Here is a 21,261-nt window from a genome sequence, read left to right on the forward strand (position 1 = left end):
ATTGGGCTCACAGTTGAATGTGATATCCTGTATGAGGTTAATCCAATGCAGGGACATTGGACACCTAGTGAGCTCAGTTGACAAACAGTATTGCAGGGTTAGAGCTGGAGTTACAAAGATATGTTGGCCTAAGACATGTAACAACGACATTCATATTGTCTAAATAACTATGTTCTGCTGCAAAGCAGCAAGCTGTGTATTTTATATTTTCCATCCTCTGCAAAGCTAATCTTTGTCAATTTTTATCAAGGTGGAATACGGACTATGAAACTGTATTACTGTAAATGTTCCATTGAATAGTAAAGTTAAAAGATTAACAATTAAATACAACAACAACAATAATAATAATAACAACTCCCACTTGTTAAGAGTGGCAGCAGATTTGAACCGGTTAAAATCTGGGTGTGAAACAGGTATGCCACCTACAAAAACATTGCACTACAGTATACCTACAGTTCAAGAGTTATAGGCCTTACGGCCTGGCAGAGATAATTAATGCTATTTAGAATCAAAGCGTTTTGTTTGTGTTTTGAGTGTTGTTAACAGACCAATTGACTGCAACAGAGCTGTCACCATTAAATAATTCTGTGGCCGGGGTGCCTGGTTAGTGTACTGTGACCATTATACTCCTTTTGAATCGTGGACCAGAGTTTGAATCCAACTCCCTTCAAGTTTCTCATATCTCTCGCCCTAAGTTCCCTGTCTCACAACACTCTCATATTTAAATAAAGCAGAAAATAAAATAAAAAAGGGAAAAAAAGAAATTCTGTGGCCAGTAACGCTTGCCACTGAGGGAAGGTAATTAGTTTGAACAGCGGGAAGGATCAAAAGGAACGCTTCCTGCTTTGCCCTCTGGTTATGACCTCACAAGGGGAAGTCAGACATTTCACCAGGGTGGGAGAAGGCAGCAACTAGCACATATTTGCTATGAAGCCTGGCCAAATATTAGACTGATTGCATTAGATTTCCTGCTGGGATAACGGTTGGCATACAGGCCTATCCCACCATATAAAATAACTGTAACCTTAACCTCTACACAAAATAAGTCAGTTTCTGCTTAGAATCAAAACATTGTGTACCCATGAGTTGGTACTCATTAACTGTCTGGCAGTGAGGAAAATATGTTGTTTATGAAACAACCAAATAATAAAAAACATGCTTAGCGATTCTACAAAACAAAGGATTCCTTTCAGGCTAGTGTCACTGAACAGAAGAACTGATCTTGTAATGTTGTTTTCAAATGTTTACAGCGTATCTTTTTTTTTAAAATTGTGTTTGCAACTTTGTGAACATATTTGACATGGTGTCTTTGAGTGTTGAATAATAGTCCAACTTATACTTTGCTGTACAACGGTGTTGTCTGGTGAAGATAGTCGATCTACAAGCTCAAATAAGTCATCATGACACAACGTGATTTGGCAATTGTCGCATATACCCAAAATAGGGACACCAACGTTGAAAGTGGTTATTTTGTTAAAATAAGTGTTAAATAGCTCTATAGTAAGTATTGCTAGAGTGTTTGTTCAGTTTGTTATCCCTCAGGAGAGAGAAGGCATACAGAATAAACAAGTGAAATTGGAAGTAATGATACAAAGAAATGAGCAAACAAAATTGGAACAGGAACACTATAAACTTTAAGCTGATAAATGGGTCTCTCCTGATTGGCTGAAATTGGAAAAAGAGCAGGAGAGACAGGGAGACCCCTGTTACTGAACAAACACTATGTAGCAATGATTACTATCTGAATATAGAGCTTTAAAATTTTAACAAAAAAAAAACGTTTTGTTTGAACAAAAAAATATCACTCACCCTACCTTTAAGCAAAGTGACAAAACAGAGCTCATGGGAGGCTACCATTTTGTATAATGGTAGCCACGCACACACACGTGTGCGCGTGCCTGTCTGTTATCTGACGATCTATGTCACTACTCAGCTGAGCCACACAGCGTGGTGTGTGGCTGCTAATGTTACAGCACAGTCAGGTTTGACCACAATACAGCGGCGTAAAATCCAACCAAAAACTACAAGTACATACGCACACTGGAGAATATAAACACTCACATACACTTGAGAAGATGATGCAATCAAATACAAAATGATTTGGCCAAGCTCTTTTTGCATAACATGGATTGAATTGTTATGAAGTATATAGAACCACTTGTACAGTCAGTTCCCATTATCAAATTCTGACACAAGTCTGATTGGTATTGTACTTGGATCTATTTGTTACAACGATGACAATTAAGCCCCATGATTCAAAAGGTCAGGCACTATGGGACCTGTGAGCTGTAGCTGCTTGCATGTCACGCATGCTCATGTGTGTGTGGTGAGAGTCACTTTCATGTAGTTACATTCAACCCCCTTCAGACCATAGCCATCTTACACAATATGCTATTATGCTAATGCGTTAGACATTCACACACTGGCAGCGGAGGAAATCATGCAAGGCACGAACCTGCTCATCGGGTGCAGTTAGGGAAAGGAGGAGCTGACCAGGGGAACCAACCGGGAACCAACCGGCTCCCAAAACCAAAACTCTACCTCCTGAGACACTGCCGCAGTAAAACGTCCTCAAGGTCATGCTCTCTAATGTCTTAAAATATCACTTGGGTTGCATTCCATATATCACAATTTCACAAGAGTTTATTAGGCAGGTTTTTCCATGTTAATTGTATCACATCTGTGCATGTGTGCCTTTATATGATGATAGAAAATGTCCTCACAGAACGGGCCACAGTGCGTCTGGCATGAGGGCACTTCCATCCCTTGCCTTTTTCTGCTCTCCGCATTCCAAGTGGAGTATATCACCTGCAAGGCTGCCAAGGACTACAGATACATCATCCTGTCAGGACAAGCGCAAAGACACAGAGGAAACTGGGCAACCAAATGGCAATATCCTTTGTACTGAAAAGAGTGTGATGAAAAACAAAGAAGGAAGCAAAATAATAATCTACAACCACACACTCACTCACTATCAAACATAAAAATTGCTAATATAATTATTATTGCTAGAGGGCACTGGTCTAATCAGGGACGACGCAATGAAAATCAGGAAGGATGCAAGTGGGAATGCATGCCCCACCTGGTTACCTTTGTACCCGTTGTCAGAGTACTCGCAGTACCCGTTGTTAGAGTACCCAGTGCATTACCCGGCACTGGCCTATTCGGGATAGGTACAGGTCAGGAGCGATGCAAGTTGGGAATGCATGCCCGCCACACCTGTTTGCAATGCCTGTTGTACTTGTTGTCAAGATTATTGTACGTGTTGTACCCCTTCTCAGAGTACCCAGTGCGGTACCCACTACCACACAACCGGTCAACTAAATATGGAGATACTGGGATCCCTGATGTCGTCAAAAACTGCTGGCGTCGTGTTGTTGGAGTCCCATTGTACATGGTGCCGCTTATACTGGCGCAGCGGCACAAACTCAAAGCTCAGCCAATACGCTCAGGTCAGACAGATACAGATATTCAAACACCCCCGAGTCATCGCCGGCACACATGCCAAGTTTAATGTCAGTCAGACGGCGTCCGAGTTATGCCCGGGACAGATACAGACAGAGATTTTGTGAATTTATGGATACATTATTATTATTATTGTGTCCCCTTTAGTTGTTGGGGTATTTATCAAGTAGGCCTACATTTGTGCACATACGTACCTGAAAGTCATCCTCTGCCTACCCAAAGTCTGGATAAGGATAAGGATAATTCCTTTTAACAGGTCGTTCATGAAAGTCCTTGCGGTCTTGTTTCCAATGAGAACCTGTGAGCAATTTGGGGTTAAGAGTCTTGCTCAGGGACAAATTTCATTTCATCGACACATATGCTGGCCTGGCCGGGAATCGAACCTGCGGCAACCAGGGCCTCTGGCTCCTTGGGCGGACTCACTAACCACTCGGCTATGGCCGCCCCTGGAATAGCCGAGGATCGAACTGAGGCCCTTCCAATTCCCAGACGGCCTCTCCTCCTCCTGAGCCATGGCCACCCAACCACTCACAGACACTTTTTGGAATGACAACACAAAAAAAGTATTTTCCCTGCAGCAGGGAGCATGTGTTACCCTCTATTTTCAAGCTGTTTACACAAGAGACCAAGTCAGCCAATAAAGCCAACAAGTCTGTCTCTTGTGGGGAGATGTCTCCGACAGAGGTAGACGCTGCTGGTAACTGATGAACGACCGCATCTGAACATTGACGGTATTACCGTCTGCTTCCCTCTCTATAAATCCTGGCAGTGAAAAATGACATGGCAATCAATTGAGAGCTGGGGGGTGGCAACCAGAGATCTTCTGGGAAACAATGATTTGCTTTTCTGCAGGTTCCAGGATGTTCTCTCTCTCACACACACACACACACACACACACACACACACACACACACACACACACACACACACACACACACACACACACACACACACACACACACACACACACACACACACACACACACACACACACACACACACACACACACACACACACACACACACACCTCTCTCCCTGACAGTCTTTATACAAAGGTCTTTCATTTTGAGAATTTGCGTCTCCATCAACAGCTTCAACATTATCAAACTTATTCGGATCAGTAGATCACTTCATTTTCAAGTATGGGTACACAGTGTGTTAATCCCTTTTATATGACAGTGATTTTATTTATTTCTTCTTCTGTTTTGCGATGCTCTTTCAAATCCAGTCATCGAATCCAAAGCTTATCTTTCCTGAACATTTGTAATACTCTTTGTAATTCCTTTCAGCTGGAGTGAGTCAGCCTAAACATGAGTCATGTTTTTTAAACAATTCATCCTTTTTTGCATTTCTAGAGACAGTGAACAGGAAATGTGGGAGAGAGAGGGGGGTGACTTGATTCAAACCTGGGCCAGCTGAGGCAAAAACTTTAGCCTTACTACTTAGCCTATATAGTATACACGACGCATCATTTCTTATTTACTAGATGATATACATGAGAGGGTAACAGGAGAGGTGGAAGAGAGAGCGGGGGAAGGTATTGCCACAAATGCTATAAGCCATACTCAAGAACTCAACTATAATTATGAGTAAAAGGTGTGTGCTTTAGACGGCCAAGTGGGTTTCCCCAACCTGCGTCATTCTTCTTCACTTAGCAGTCTGAGTACAATTTGTTCCCGTCAGCTGACAAACCACTCAATAAAAAAAACACTACTCCCAAACAGTGGGGCTATTAAATGGACATGAATGTCTGAGACTGGGAGCTTTGGCACAAACTGAAAGGCCACCGTTATCCAGAATGACGATGCAGGTTACTTGATAGCCTAGCTGCTCTTCTACATTTTCTCCATAACTATTATTTACCATAAGCCCTCTTAATGTGAGTGGTCTGTAATCCCCAGACCATACAGCACACTGTGCAACATCCATTTACTTTATCCATTCTAAGCCCACCACAAGCATTAAAAAAACGAGTATCTGTGTAGCTAGGCATACTATATATATAGGGTAAATAAAATACTGTAAACAATCTCAGACTCACCACCCAGAAGTCAGTGCAAGTGTGCGGTTTTGACTATAAAACCAATGAAAGAAAAGTGGCTGATAATTTGTGGACCTAAAGATGACAGATTGAGGGATTTGGAAAGGAGGTGGCATGGCCCAGCGCATGATAACCTGCTGTTCTGAAGTCCAACATCATTACAAAATAATGGACAACAGCTGAGATAGATATGACACTCATCACATTGTTAAGAAAAGCTCAGCTCATAACTCACTGTTGTCGTGCCTTATTGTGGCAGCATTTCCCCAAGTGGGATTACATTTATTCACAGGCATTACAGACAAGACTCATGAAATGAACAGCGTACAGCATACAGTGAAGGGTGAATCGTGATAAATGATGTTGGGAGTTATTCAACACAAAAGGTGTGAAATTAGAAACATAATGCTAAACTGCTTGTGCTGATGTGATATTTAGTCTAATCTAATGATGGAGCTATCTAAAGTCAATAAAATGCATCTGGTAGGAAACACCATGCCTTATGCCGGGACGTAAGCTTTTAAGGGGCGGTCTTGATATAAAGATAGAAGGCTCACACAGTGACACACACACCCATCAAAATAAGGTTACTCTCTCAATATGTGAATGTTTGATCCAAACGTTTTCAGGGTTAGTAATCTACGGAGCTCCTAAAGGCAAATTTAGTAGGTAAACATGATTTACATTTCAAGGCTCCATGGGGTGAGTAATCGATAGGAAAAAAGTCATTTTGGGGGTGAACTATCCCCCAAAATGACTAGCATTTTTAAATGTTAGCTTTTCAAGTGAAGTGGGAGTATGGGGGAAACACAAAGGAAGTCACAGACAGTCTGAGTAAAAATGTATGAAATTAAAATAAACAAACAGGAACATTTTTATAGAACCTCGAAAACACAAAATCATAGCTGCTTGCATCTTGTTCAAAGACTCAGACTTAGCACTGAACATTTGTTTAACAAACTGCAAAATGATGTCTCATAAATCTGATCATAAATGCAGGGAAGCCCCCCAGTTTCCCATCTCATCAGGTTTAGGTTATCAACAGTCAACTTTTCTAATCCTATCAACAAATATCGGGCATAATTAACAACTGCAAATATTTGCATTGGACAGCATGGAAATTAAGAACACAAATGTGTGCACAGTCTTTCACACACATACACACAGCTGCGGATGTATTCACAAGGTGGCATTGAAGGACACTCTGACATGCATAGAGCACAGAAAAACACTGCACTCAGAATGCAAACTCACTTCTGTCTTCTCTTCTCCATTTTGCTTCAACGTCATTGATTATGTAATTTACTTTACAGCGTTAGGCGTTAGCTTGAGGCAAAGCAAAGGAATATTGCATTGGAGGCAATAGGAATCACCTCGGATTAGTAGCAAGGTTTTTGATAGTAGGGCCGGCTACTCACCTACTGAATATGTCATCTAGCTGTGTTGTTGGGTTCCAAAATCCAAAAGAGTATGAACTAGAAAAAGTGCTCTTTGGAGCACAGGTCTCCGCCAGGTCAGGTAGGTTATTGTGGCCTCCTGGTGGCGCTATAATAGGCCAATGTGAAAACGGTGGCATTTCTTTCTCGGACTAGTGGGAATGTCCGTGCAAATTTTCACGGAAATCGCACGCTGCGTTCATGATTTGAGACATTTTGTTCAAAACGGACCAATCCTGCAAACTTTGGAAGCCAACCTTAGCCAATCAGGATGGAAAATGAAATATCGGACAGATCCGTCTTGATCACATGACTATAGAGATACTGTGTACCGATTTGCGTGATGTTTCGATAAAATCTGTAAGAGTAATATCAACAAATGGGTTTTGCACAAATCAGCCTCCTGGTTGCGCCGAAAAATTTCACATGGGCAGAGGTTCTGAATTGGCATCCAGGGAGTGTGTGTGCACAGTTTCGCAGCGACCGGGCCAACAGTGCCGGAGATGAGCGGCTTGCAGACAGATGGACGGACACACGGACGGACGGACAGGGGGTAAAACATACTCTCGCCATGCCTTTCAGCCTGACGGAGACAATGAATGAGAATGGCGCCAACTAGAAAAATAATTGCATATAAACTCATCACCAGGCTTTCCTTGGTTTCTGTTCCAAACAATCTGATCCGGTCTAAAGCCTGAGTATCCGGTAATTTGCACACACACATACACCGTTTCCGTATCCGCTCTAGGCTCTCAGACCGGATCAGCAACCTGCAAAGCAAATTGATCGCAGTCTAATCACATAACAGCTGCCACTGCCAGTCAAATAAAATAGATGAAGACAAAGACAACTAAACTCGTGCATATCTGTCAAAAGGATAAAACACAAAATACTAGCAGAGAGAACTTTTTTCCCTTGTGGTCCTTTGAGTGCAAATGTGTGTAAACTGAGGGCCATTTGTTGGGGGAGGTAGCGGAAATTAAATCAATAATAAATACATTCATATGTTTTCAACGTACTAGACAACTAAAATAGCAAAAGAAACAACATATACTTATATGGAACCTGTTACAATTCAGCTAATCAATAATTCAGCTGTCTACTTATGAGAAGACAGACATATAGATACATACGTACAGAAATACAGACAAACTGTCTAGAACTATGAGCGATGGCCAATTATATAGCCTATCCCCCGGGGATGCATGGAGCGGGGCACGCGCCAACAGATCCGCTCCACTCGCAGAGCGACTGCCTCAACCATACGCTGCATCTATAATCAATTGAACCAGCTACACAAAGCGCAAGAACAACATGAAGGTTGCACATAAGCTCCGTAGAGTTCTGCGTGACAAACCTAAAATTACGCGAGTCTTATATTTTTGTGCATGTGTGCAGCCCTTTTACATTGAGTTGTGCTATGAAAAGTAAATAAATGGTTTTGTGAGAGTATTAAAACATGAAAGCACAAAGTCTTGCTCAGAAGCTCTCCTCAGAGTACAATCTTGTGTCAGAGGGAGGGGAGGGGGAGGTGCAATACACACCAGAGCAGGAATAAGGGGATTAAATATAAAATGGAGAAACTGTTGATATGCATTTGTATTATAAAACTAATAATAAATATGCAATTAATGATGACGATCTACCCAGATGCAATGGACATGAGTACATGTCGTTGCTGTTGTGAATACAGAATGACATGTATTGATGAAGCCATGGTCCACTAAGCTATATTTCCATGTGCTAAAGGATTTATACGCCCAATGTATATAGGCTACTGCATACGTTTTGTACATACACGTGTATACTGTCCACATGTAGGTCGTAGGACAAGTTCACAATGTGTGGATGTGGATGACAGTGGTTAATCAGACAAACCAAGAATTGAATTGAAAAAAATCTATTTTTTCCGTGTCGATTCGTTGATATACATCAACTTTTTTTATTATATTAAAAAATAAACCAGCTTCTTGATTAATTGATTAACCTACATTCACAAGATTAAGTCAAGTTATTGGTTCTAAATATCAGTTTCGATATATATTCAATATATATACAGTGTAGAGATGGATTATAGCAGGCTGATATAGCAGTATATAGGTAAATAGTTAAATATTAGATTATTGCAGATGAGATGTTGATGGGGTACACACTTCCCAGAGCCTTGTCGCTACAATGCACTTGCATTAATAAATTAGGCAATAAAGTACAAAATGATGGCAAATTTTGTGCTCATCACAAGTGAGGCTAATTGAACCCAAATGAACGCCTTGAAATGTCTTAATATGTTTACACAGCAGTCAAAAACACAACTTTGCTGTAAGCAGCACATAACAGAGATGTTTACATGAGGCTTCACTAGACCAATTATAAGATCACTAGAATTGTATTGAATAAATGATCTGTCAATACCAATCTAATCCCTACTACTACGTTAGTCAGCTCTTGTATTGTACTGTATAGTACCACTGCACTGAAAATAATCCCATATTGTAGATAGATTATATTGGCGAACACACTCTTAGAGCAAATCGACCTAACATTAGTAGTAACTGTGCAATAGGCTGTTTGCATAACTGTAGTCTTTGTTTATAGCTTTGTTTGATTGGCTCGGCAGATTTGAACCACATAATATCATATGGCTCATTATTCATTTGTCTTTCCGGTTCAAATCTGCTGCTTAGCCAATCAAAAAGAGTCAGCTATGGGAAAATAGCAAATGTATGAGGGATAAAAAAAAAGAAAGCAATTTAATTAAAAGTGTCATAAATATATGTAAAATATGTGGCAAATGTTGTAAATGCACACAAAATGCAGTCACAACATACAGTCCGTTAAAGAAACAAATATCCTAAGAGTGTCGCTAAGCAACATTGCTCCAAAGACCTACAACAATATTTGTGAGTGACTAGACAGTTATTACAATGTTGAGGATAAACATTACAGTATTATTCTTTAGCTAAATGACACCAGGCATCCTCACAAGAAATGCAGCTATTGTATGAAAGCTTAGTGGTCTACCAAAATCCCCCGATGGCCACCATTTTCTCAATCTCTGTGTATCACATATTCACCAGCCCGCTGCCATGGGCTTTAGCCAATACGGAGGATTATAACACTGTATATCTATAAATACACCTAGCAGACCAACGTCAGTGCCCGGGCGGCCACTACACTCGCATCTCCGTACTGGATGTGGATGGCTGGTGTGTCTCTCCTCTTTCTCCCACTTCTTAGCATTCTCTTTTTTCAGTCACGTTCTTTGTCTAGGTTCTCTCTCTGCTTTTCTTCTCTAGGCTTGCATCTTTTATATCTCACTCTCCCTTTCTCACTTTACTTGCCAAGGCCTCTTAATTGGAAGCAAGCTGTGAGAGCTTTCAATCCGAGGTAGAATCCTCCTGCGTCCTTTCTGCTCTCTTGGTTTCATTACCGGCTTGAACACAGAAGCTAACTTTAGATATATAAACGACGAGTAAACAGTGGTTATGACAAGAAGACAGATAGGCTAAAAAGCAGACAGTTAAGAGAGCAAGTTAATCGTTGACATACAAAATGTTTTATTCTCAGTTCCATCAAGCTTAGATCTTAAGACTTTTCAAATCATGTGGTAGTAGTAGGCAGCCAAGAGCCACATCACTGCAGCATAGTTGCTAGCCAACACTTTCTTGCCAAAAACCCAAGCGTTGATGTTTTGCATTATAAGAAGACAGTAATTTATCCTGATCCATCTTTCCCACTCATTCCACACATTCCTAACAGTTCCCTGCTGCTGGCCTGGTAATGTAGATGTGTAATTCCACCTCATCAAGTTTAGATTGCTCATTTCAGGATTTACACAAACTCTGGGAATAAAAAAGCAAATCAACTAATGGTAGTAGTACTGGTTTAACTGGTGGTAATACACACAACAAAAACATATTTAAAACTTTAAATAGCATTAAAAAAAAGACCATTACTGCATCAAAAGTAATCAACAACTATGCTATAAAACTGGTCACACATTGGCCAAATTGTCAAATGATATAAGAAAGAGGCGCAAACAAATTGAAAATAGCCAATCTACAAGCACGAGGCAAACGAAATGCAATCTGGGAACCTGTTTTTGCCTCTCGCTGCACCACCTCCTTTTTTGTGCAGAAACAGGAACTTGGTTTGGCTCCTCCCCGTTCTAAGTCCACTTCCTCCCGGGTGTTTCTGTGTCTATTCCTACTAACAACACTACATGTTTAAGGCAGTGGTGCTGACAGATTCTGTCTTGAGAGATTAAACTAAATGTAATGCCTCAACTCTTACAATTCCAAGTGCTTGTCAGGGTGGGGGGTCCCCAGTTCAAATATGATTCTTTTGGGGGGGGTCACTGCCTGAAAAGCTTGAGAACCACTGAGATAATGACTAGTAAGTTCCGACTGATTTATATGCAGTTCATAATAACCTGGGCTGTTTCTGTCATAACGATTAGGTGGCTACCTACCTAACAAGAAAACATCATTCCATTGAAATTGGTAAATAAACATTTAAAAGTTGAGAAATACAGATACAATGCGATACGATAACAGAACAAGCTAGAATTCCTCTGCCAAAGTACAATGCAATTTATTGTATGTCACATTTTCCTCACAGTGCCCACACATGATGCTTTAACGACCCACATACAGGCCTCAGCCTGGAGAATAAAATCTCAACTATTACACACAGGAATTACATGATCATTAGATGGTAATTATGTTGAGCGGCTGTATTCAGTCAGTCACAACTTCCTTGTTGTCAGTGGGAGAGGATAAGGGGGATTTGTTGTACAATGGGTGAGAGCCAGGCAGAGAAACTATTACTTCCACCCAGTTAGACCACAGACTGCACTGTCTGACCTACAGGCTAGTTAACAGGAGCATGCAACACCATCACAATCACACAGATCAGCCTGGATAGGAAGGCTGACCTCAAAACAGAGGACATGTGGTAGCCTAGCCTACTCCTTTGGGTGCTCTGTTTGGGGTTTTCCCCCTCACAATTTAAATCCTTCCCTGATGGAGGATACGCGAGGTCTGGTGGAACGTTGATATGATGGGCTTGCTGTGGCGGGGGTGTTGTGCTGTTATGCAGATTTTAGATGTGTGATGGATTATATGTACTGTTTGTATGATGTTGTTTTGTTTTTTGTCTGTGTTTATCTGTTTTATTTTTTTATTATTTTTTATTTAACCTGTATGTTTTGAGTTTTTTTGGGTGATAATTCAGTCTGTTTACTGCAATTTTTTATTTTGATGGATTACACTGGAGGACGCTTTTACGTACATTCATAAGTACCAACTTTTGATGTTGAATGCTTCTGTGGAAAATCCAATAAACAAAGTTTAAAAAATCAAAAACAAACATAGGACATGTGCTGTATAGCTGCTATACAGCACAGGTCCTCTGTTTTACTATAGCAGTCATTGGTGCTGGAACATGGAAGGCCAGAGGTCTTTTAGACACACAACTTTCAAGGATTGCATCAACTATCTGTTAAATGAGAAGTTCACCCAAAAGATTACCATGAAGCCTAGAATTCATGAAGATTTTTTTGTTTTTTGTCACATTCCTAAGCCAATACTTTGATGACTGGCGGAGAGTCTCCTACCGAGTCTTCTATTGACCGATTACCCGGTCATCAAATTATTGGCTCAGGAATGCGACAAAAAACAAAACAAATCTCCATAAATCCAAGGCTTCATGGGGTGTGTAATTGATAGAAAATAATATTTTTTTGGGGGTGAACTACTCCTTTAACACCATAACAGTCATGTGGTCATGTGCAACGCTGAGACATCACCCACCCAAATCATTTTGATTTCTGTATCACAACTTTGTCTTATTGTCTCTGCCAAAGCCTGGAGACTATGTTGTCTTTCAGCAGCTAATGTCCGGCACTGTTGGACCGATCGGCGTGAAACTTAACATGCACACTCCCAATAGGCCAATTTTTTAATTTATTGTGGCACTATAACAGGCCGCTTCACAAGCATCGAAAAAAGGATTTCTTGGATCATGACGCAACTCTCCACACAGGCCACGCCCATTTCCGCCTGACAATATTTTCCTACTACTCCTACAAACGTCCAAAACTCATACAAACATCGGTACACATTATCTCTGCAGTTATGTGATCAAGATGTATCAGTCAGATTTTTCATATGGCAAATCATCATCGGCTATGACTGAATTCTAAGATTTGAGGGCCCTGGGTAGGCAACCCGGCATGGTGGAGACCTGTGCGAAAGGAGAGACGTTTTCTAGTTACAGATCTCAACTCATCACTAGGCAACTTAATGGCACATGGCTATTTTTTTTCCAATGGCAGACCACCACCTTGATTAGTGCTTCCATAATTAGAAATAATGGAAGAAATTATTTCCTCAATAAAACAAAAACGGATTGGTTGGCTTGTTCGTTTACTCCAAGCCCAAATGATCTGTTGTGCCCTCATCTAGGGGAAAACTGGCCCAACATTGACTAAAGTTTGGCTTGAAATGAGGAGCCGCCGTGCAAAATCGCTGCTGCCTCAGCAACAAAAGGGAATCCCTGTTGTAGGCAAAAATGTCATCATGCCATGGAGACAATTGCCAGCAGGCACTCCACCAGACAATCACCCCTCCACCACCCACTCTTACACACACATGTAATCAGATATTACAATAAAAAGCATATTAATTACATACGGTCGTCGGTCACAATAACTTCTTTGTAGAAGTGAAGCCAAAGGTATATGGAAATGTCTGCACAATTTTGGTCCCTCTATAAAAGTAATTCCACGTTGTCAGTTTTTGAAGACTATTAGTACTTGACAAAGGAAGTTACAGGAGCGCTACTGCTACTGGTATCCCTCAAACCACCGGTGCTCATGGGAATAGGGGGAATAATATTCAGGTGAGAGGAATAATTATGTCAAAAAGGCATAAAAAAATACCGTTGTTACATTTGGGCTAGAGACATTAATGTCTATAGCCCAAAAATGTAATATAGGCCTTTTACTTATAAATACACTTTGAGTGCCTGGACCTGGATTATTTTTAATGGCTTTTTGGCATAATTTTTCCTCTTTCCTGACTATTAGAACTTAATTGATCATTGTTGTTAAGTTGTTTAATCATCAATCAGGTGCAAATTCAACATCAACTTCCATCAACCAACAACATTGTCATCCAAATCATTGGCTATGCAAGGTGGAGTTTGAGTCCTTTCGAGAGCAACACTCAGCTATTTATTTACACTGCTATGTTACAGTGTATTTCATGCAGCTTCTTCCTCCTAGTATCATCTGGTTTGCTGCACACTCACAGCACACCTCCAGACACACTATTCATCTGGAAAGTGGAATCATGACCCAACAACAAATATTGATTTCCTTGGCAACTGACTCCCTCGAAAACTGTCCGACCCACACCTCGAATCTCTTCAGGTTTCATTCCCATGGCAACTGCTGCACAGCTGGGTATCAGTCCTTGAATAAACAACATTCTTCAGAACCCAAGTGGGTTTACCATTTAAAAATTATTACATTTCTTTCAGTGGAATTGATGGATGCATCTCGTCAAGCAAAGTGTAACCATTTGGATATCCCCAAAGGTTTTAAAACCTGCACCATCTGAGCTGAGGCAGGCTAACATAAATGCTCAATGTAAATTAAAGGGTTTGTATGGTCAGCCATACAGTGTGGTTAAAACAATTAAAAGTAACTAGGACGGCGGCATGCTAGCCTGGCGTAGCCAGACTATATCACTGCATGGATATGAGTCTGGTGCTTCCATGAGGACGTTTTTTTTCCCAAGGGGCAGGATTAAAACAATGTCCCTCAACGCAATTGGTTAGACGCAATTGGAGCAGGAAATGGATTCTCTAATCTATGGAGCGGTGCCAGACCCAAATCGCAGAGTGCAATTTTTTTTGCACTCGCAGATTTGTCTGGTCCCAGGCTAGCGCCATGCATGTCGTGAAAGATGCAAGTCGGGAATACATGGTCATCATACATGTTATGATGACCTCCTCCCTCTTACTTCCCGTACTGTACCTTCTGCTCTCAGTTCTCATCTACAACTGTTCTTTGAATTTGATCAAGGCATACACATCTAGGCATGCTTGACTTGGGATGTGTAAGCCAGCTTGCTAGTCATTCTGTTCAGATGCAAGAATTGGGGGAACATTTAAACTGATTAGACAAGATGGAGGTGCCCTGTTGTCACGGTCAATAAATGCTAAGGACAATAAGGGCTACGCAAAATTGGCTGAGCAAATGCAAATTTGTGTCCCATTCTTAATAGAGAACCTTGTTGTCTCATCCTACATTACCCAGAAATCACTGCAAAGGCTTCGAGCATTCTCAAGGCCACCACCCCTCGTGGCAGTGGGGAGAACTTGGTGTCAGCGGTGACGGGTGACACAATGCTTTCGATTGCTGCTTGTACTGATCATTAGTCCTACCATAAAGACATGGATATAAGGAAGGTTGACAGGAAGGTTGGACCTACTTTAAAAAGGGGACTGAAATACTACGCCTGTTTTGTTGGTTCGTTGCCCTGTATATACTAGTACAGAAGGATAAAACGATGGCAGGCTGACCATGGTACACTGCGATATAAGCAATGCAGCTGCAGCTAATAAAATTAAAAATAGGTTTGTTTAGATTTAGGCGTGCCAATGGCACGTGCAAGCACTCACAATGGTCACCAGTATTATTTGTCAGCCTCACGTTTTACCTCAAAGTGACCTAGAGTTTGAACCCTTGTCCATATGTGTTGTGATATTTTTTGGTTAAAGTAAGCCCTATATTCTGATTTTTTGCAATACAGGTTGAGCTAGGTGTTGAGTACTATTATCTGAAAGACACTCAAGTACCTAGATAGATACCAAATTAATTTGACAATATATCTATTGAAATCGACAGGAAGTGATGCCCACAACGCCCTAGGAAACTTGTGGATAGAATAAAGCAGTGTTCTCAAAATTCTTTGCATTTTAAAACCAGACCCAGTCCAAATTAAATCCTCTAAAACAAACTTTAGTAGGGCTGGTTCAGAAATAAACTCGAGAAACCTCCCCAGATAAATGGTTTGGAGAGAGCAATAATTGTTGTTTAATTACTTACTTAAAGAAATCTTGCAGTGATTATTTACTTAATAATTAAATGAAATAATATAGCAATAGATTAATACTAAATTAAGACCAAGACAACGTTTCATCACAGTCCTTTCCAGGCACTCTGCATTTAATTGTTAGCAGAGGGCCCATTATTCAGGTGGCAGGGCAAAAGCAGCTGAAAGCAAATCAATCAGATGGTTCTATGCCTTGGTCGAGACAGAGGATGGCGGGAAGTTTCGGGCTAAGCCTTTTACAGCTAAATGAAGGGGAGAGTTTGGATGCCTATCGGCTCTGATATGGGCTACACTATGTTCCTCTGTAACACAAGTGACAACAGGAGAGGAGAATACTTAATTTAACCAATCATACTAGTGCTGCAACTATCAATTATTTTCTTCACGATTAATCAATTGATTACTTTTTCAGTTAATCAAATAATCGAGGAGCATGTTTTGTTTTTTTATATTTTTGTATATCAACTCACTCAACTAAACAAGCTTGATGCACAGTAGGAGCATTTATTTACTGACAAATAGCCAAAACTGTATACAGTCATTGCTGCATTCACAGCTATACTGACAATTTCATACTCTCTCAATCATTGTCACACAACCGTGCTCCATCCATCTCAACCGTACACTACCTACTACACGCCTACCCGGACTGGCCACCAGGAGACCACAAGCACCGCTCCTCGGTCGACAGCATCGGGCATCTGCAATCTCACATGGTGACAATAGGATGATCCGACTATGGACAACGTCTTCCAACTCTATCTGGCATAGGCAAATTGATTTTTATTTAATATAAAAGGACTTGTGCACCACAGTGGACTGGGGATCAAACCAAAAGGCTCTGACTGACAGTGAGGTGGCTTAGTGAGGAGCTACTGACAGAAGACCACTGCACACCGCCTCATAGCGAAACTAAGCCGACAGGGGCCAGTCAGATACCCACAGAGAAAAGCCGGCCTCTTCCCTTCGTGCTACTTAATGACAGCAGGATTAATTTTTCCTTTGGGTTGTGGTTGTTATTCCACCCATCTTACTGTGTGCTATCACTCCAAGACAGTGCCTGGCAGTGAGTACAGAGCTGGCATAAAGGGGGGGGGGGGATATTATAGAGGGAGACAGAGGGGAAAAGGAGAGCAATGGAAAGAGAGCTGATAGTATAACAGTGATGACACCAGCCAACGAATGAGCCTCATAAGCCGATACGTACCTACACAAACAGACACAAGCGTGAGAATCATTTGAGCATCAGCCTAAAACTAACACATTAGACAGTTAACACCCCAATATGAAAATACATCTGTGCCAGTTTAAGAAATAATGCTATTTTTTTTTTATTCTGCAACCCACTACGACTCCGTAAGAAGCCATTACTGAATTCCCTATCAATCTCATACACTGGTGAATGGTCTATTACCTCAACTGACAACTGACGACATTGGCATTGGTTAAAGCAACAACACAGTAAAGGGTTGACACAAGGGTCATTCACTACAGCCCTCCCTAACAGCAGCGAGGTCACACAGGACATGTATTGGGGCCAGGGGATTCCAGGCTGATGGGTCTGTCTGGGAAATGACTGAGCAAACAGGGGCCAGAGTGGCTTCCCCTAACTGGCACCAGTGCTTTGTCCAGATTAATCCACCCTAAAGAGCCACAGTCAAACACCAAGCGCCATACTGTCACCAGTAACAACACAGCACAGTCTGGGACCACATGAAATGAATCCCACTGGTCAAACCAAGAAGACAGATGCCACTTTGTTCATTCGGTTCAGTGTATGTCAACTGTGGCCTGACTTTAGGGCTAGGTGATGCTACATATATGGTGTACATTGGTGCCTTACTGCCTTCAGTGGTGAATTCTGGCAAGTGGGACACACAAATCAGGTAACATTGTTTGGGCATTACTTAGCCAACATGATTATAGTGGAAATAAACTGTGTTTCTTATAAGTCATTTAACATAATGACAGAAATGATTATGTTTACTGGCCCAAATTGTTAAGTAGCAGAATCTTTAGAATGCGTTTTGAGAGTGAAGTGTGAGTTTTCATAATAACAGAGAGAGTTTTAAACTAATTTGACCTCCAACCAGATAAGGTCTGGATTATTAAATATTACGTAAGTAGGACAAGAAGTGAGATTTCTTAATGGTGCTGCTAAAGAGAAGGGAATTAAACAGCTAAATGGTTTGCAGAGACAAACGGGTAAATCAATTGAATTACACTAACAGTGGGTCCATGTGTCCTCCCTGTAAATCTACTTATGTTTCCCACGTGACAAACAATTGGCCAAAAAGTCATATGAGGACAATTCAAAATATGACTAGACACTACTTTTGAAGTTAACAGTCTGGCTAATAAACTAGACTAAAGTATTGCTATAATGGTAATTGGGGTCTTTTATCAAACAGCTGTCTGAGAACTACTAGTCTCTGCCTTTCTGGCAATTAGAAAGCAGTTTGATAAAGCATTATGCCCATGAATACATGCTTTTAACTCCATGTAGGAGGGCAAAAGTGAAGTTCAGCACAAGAACAAAAAAAACAAAAAGACAGAGTGACATAGTCAGGAAAAGAGTAAAGTTCCAGTAGAAATGAATAGCATGTTTCAAAAAATGTAATTTGAAGACAAACCTAAAAGCCTGTAAAGCAGCAGCTATCTAACTAACACAAAATCAAGTGTTACAAAATCAGTACCGTTTCTGATGGATCCACAACATGACCGAACACTTATTTGCCAGAATTCTGAGTTCTAATAAACCTGGATAACAGGTTTGAATGCATTATTACTTACTTGTCATATTCTGTGTTGTCCTTATCACAGCGTGCATCCTTATGCTTCTGCCAGTCTTTACCGTGCTTACAGGTGGTGAGGAGCACCACATCTTCAGCATTATGAACATGATATAAGGCATTCCGAGTGTCCGAACCTATTCCAGTTAGGTACCTCTTTCCCTTGAAAACAAGCACGTACTTCCTATAGGGGGGGATGGAGTTGTGTTTCAGGTAACCTCTCTCCCCACCTGTCCTAGGGTGCTCTTTGGAGAAAAGGGGGATGGAGACATCAAAGTTGGGCCTAAAGTTCTCTGTGCTAATACTGGCCTTGGCCAACATTGCTAGGCCAATGTCAAAGCCCAGATCTTCTGTGTAATCTGGCCATGTTCCAGAGTACAGGTTAAATATGATGTGGTTTTTACCCCCATTCCACAGGGGGAGGTTCTGGACTTTTACTTTCAGGTTGTGTACATATTGGGGCGAAAGCTGGTCCCGATCCAACGTGTCCAAACTCAAGATGAACAGACATGCCTGTCCTGGGTCAGAAGTATAGAACATGGACCCCTCGATGGAGGACAAGATGTTCTGATAACTCTCAGATATCTTCTCCCCCTTCAGCTGGGGATAGACGTAAACTTTGAAACCTGCAGCTCTTTTACACGAGGAGAAATCAAAGCACGAGTCCATCCTGCAGCGCCTGCCAGTGTAAACGCCAGAGACAGCTTCCCTCTTCTGCCGTGGCGATATGTGAACATTATAGTCGTCGGTGTCCACTTGGTCCAAGGGGTCGAACGGCCGCAGCGGGCCCAGGGAACGAGGCCACTGCGAGCCGGGGTGATACCCGTTGAAGCTGCGGTCATCGCGCCGCCGGCTCGGACCCCGTCTGGAGAGTGGCACTTGTAAGCCCCCGAAGCAAAACAAGAGAACGAGACACACGCCGGCAGAGAACAGAATTAAGTACCGTTTTTTGGCCTGCATGTGTCCTACGGTCTGAGTTGAGATGTCCAGAGGTAAATCCGATAAGTTCCCAAGTTTTGATTTCACCACCTCCGACGGGAACGCTCCGCCATCTTCCTCCCCCGGACAGCAAGGCGTCTGCTGCGCTCACGTATCCCACCACCTTCTGCTTCAGTTGCCTTTCACAAGTCCCAGGCTTGATCCAGTGCATGTGGGCGATTTAAAATGACCATCCAGCACCTATTCCCGTCCAATTCACTGGCTGTGGTTTCAATCTAACTAACTTACAGCATCAAAAGTGGCAGCCCTACTTTTCTTTGTTTACCTTTTGCTTTAAACCCTGGGGTTGTTTCACCTTCGGGCTTTTCAGCGTCAATGAGCCTTAAGCAGAAATGTAAACTCGACTAAAACAGCTCGCACTCGTCAGAATCACTACAAACTTAAAAATATATTAAAACAGCGATATATGGCTGCCGAGTTGTGGGATTTATCGAACAAGGGAGCAGCGTTATGACACAGTTATCTACCTGACCACCACCTGAGCACAGTTCTCTCTAGTCTGCACACGTCCACACAGAAAAGCGCCGTTCATTGTAGGAGCTTTAACAACGTCCAGTCACAACGTGTGCAGCTGTAATAATAGCCAGCAAGGAAGCTAGTAGTATAAACGAAAACAATCCCGTTAGCTTGTTAGCTAAGTTGTCGCATCAAAGTGTGGCTGCATGCATTGGGGTTTTGCAAAATGCATGCCGACTCGGCAAACCAAACCAGCAAATCTTCTTCGTCCAAAAATACCCGAGTCACAGAGTCTCTTCTTTTTCTACGTTATTCGCTGGATATTCAACCGCGAGTCAGGGAGAGGAGGCCATTTTTCCTTTAGTTGCGGTGTGTAAAGTGTTTTTAAACTGCTAGTTTCTCCCAGGTAGAGGCATTTATGTCAGAGATTGTAAAGCAAGCACCACAATCATCCACCACCAGGTCCCACCACGACGACCGTCACCGAGCGCTTGGTGATGATGATGATGTGACGTTATTCCACCAGCACGCACCGCACCGTCTGATTCCATTGGTTGCCTCGTCACGTCCGAAGGGGCGGGGCTTCCGCCGCACCCATTCACAACCACGGAGGAGTGAGAGAGAAAGAGAGCGATGCGTGCCCAGTGTTGCCATGTCGGTTTATTATAAGCGACGTTGGGCTTGTTTTTCTGTAAAGTTGCTTGAAAATATTGGTAGTTGCGGGTTGCATTTTTTTTTGGCTTGTTTCTAAAGTGTACTAGCTTATTTGTAGCCTGACACTCAGCCTGAATGTTCATTTCGTGAGGCTAGCTATTTCTGGTGCTGGAGTTAGGGCTAGCTTATTTGGGCTTGTTTCCAAAAAAATAATATTATTATTTACACTAGTGGTTATCAAATTTTCATGAAAAGGTTTTGTGCCAGCCAGGAGCATTTTGTATTGTTAGAA

General features: G+C 41.7%; 1 protein-coding gene across 1 annotated transcript in view; it reads right to left on the reverse strand.

Moving 5' to 3' along the window:
* LOC311042221 (exostosin-1a-like) overlaps positions 1–20,793 on the reverse strand; it is a 58,319-nt gene extending 37,526 nt beyond the window's left edge. The window contains exon 1 of the mRNA XM_084052823.1: positions 18,862–20,793. Within this exon, the coding sequence (XP_083908949.1) occupies positions 18,862–19,820 (959 nt within the window). The 5' untranslated portion in view covers positions 19,821–20,793. The remainder of the gene's footprint in view (positions 1–18,861) is intronic.
* Positions 20,794–21,261: the final 468 nt, after the last annotated feature.

Source organism: Gymnoscopelus microlampas, assembly GCF_963454915.1.
Source record: "Gymnoscopelus microlampas genome assembly, chromosome: 3".
Taxonomy (NCBI): Eukaryota; Metazoa; Chordata; class Actinopteri; order Myctophiformes; family Myctophidae; genus Gymnoscopelus; species Gymnoscopelus microlampas.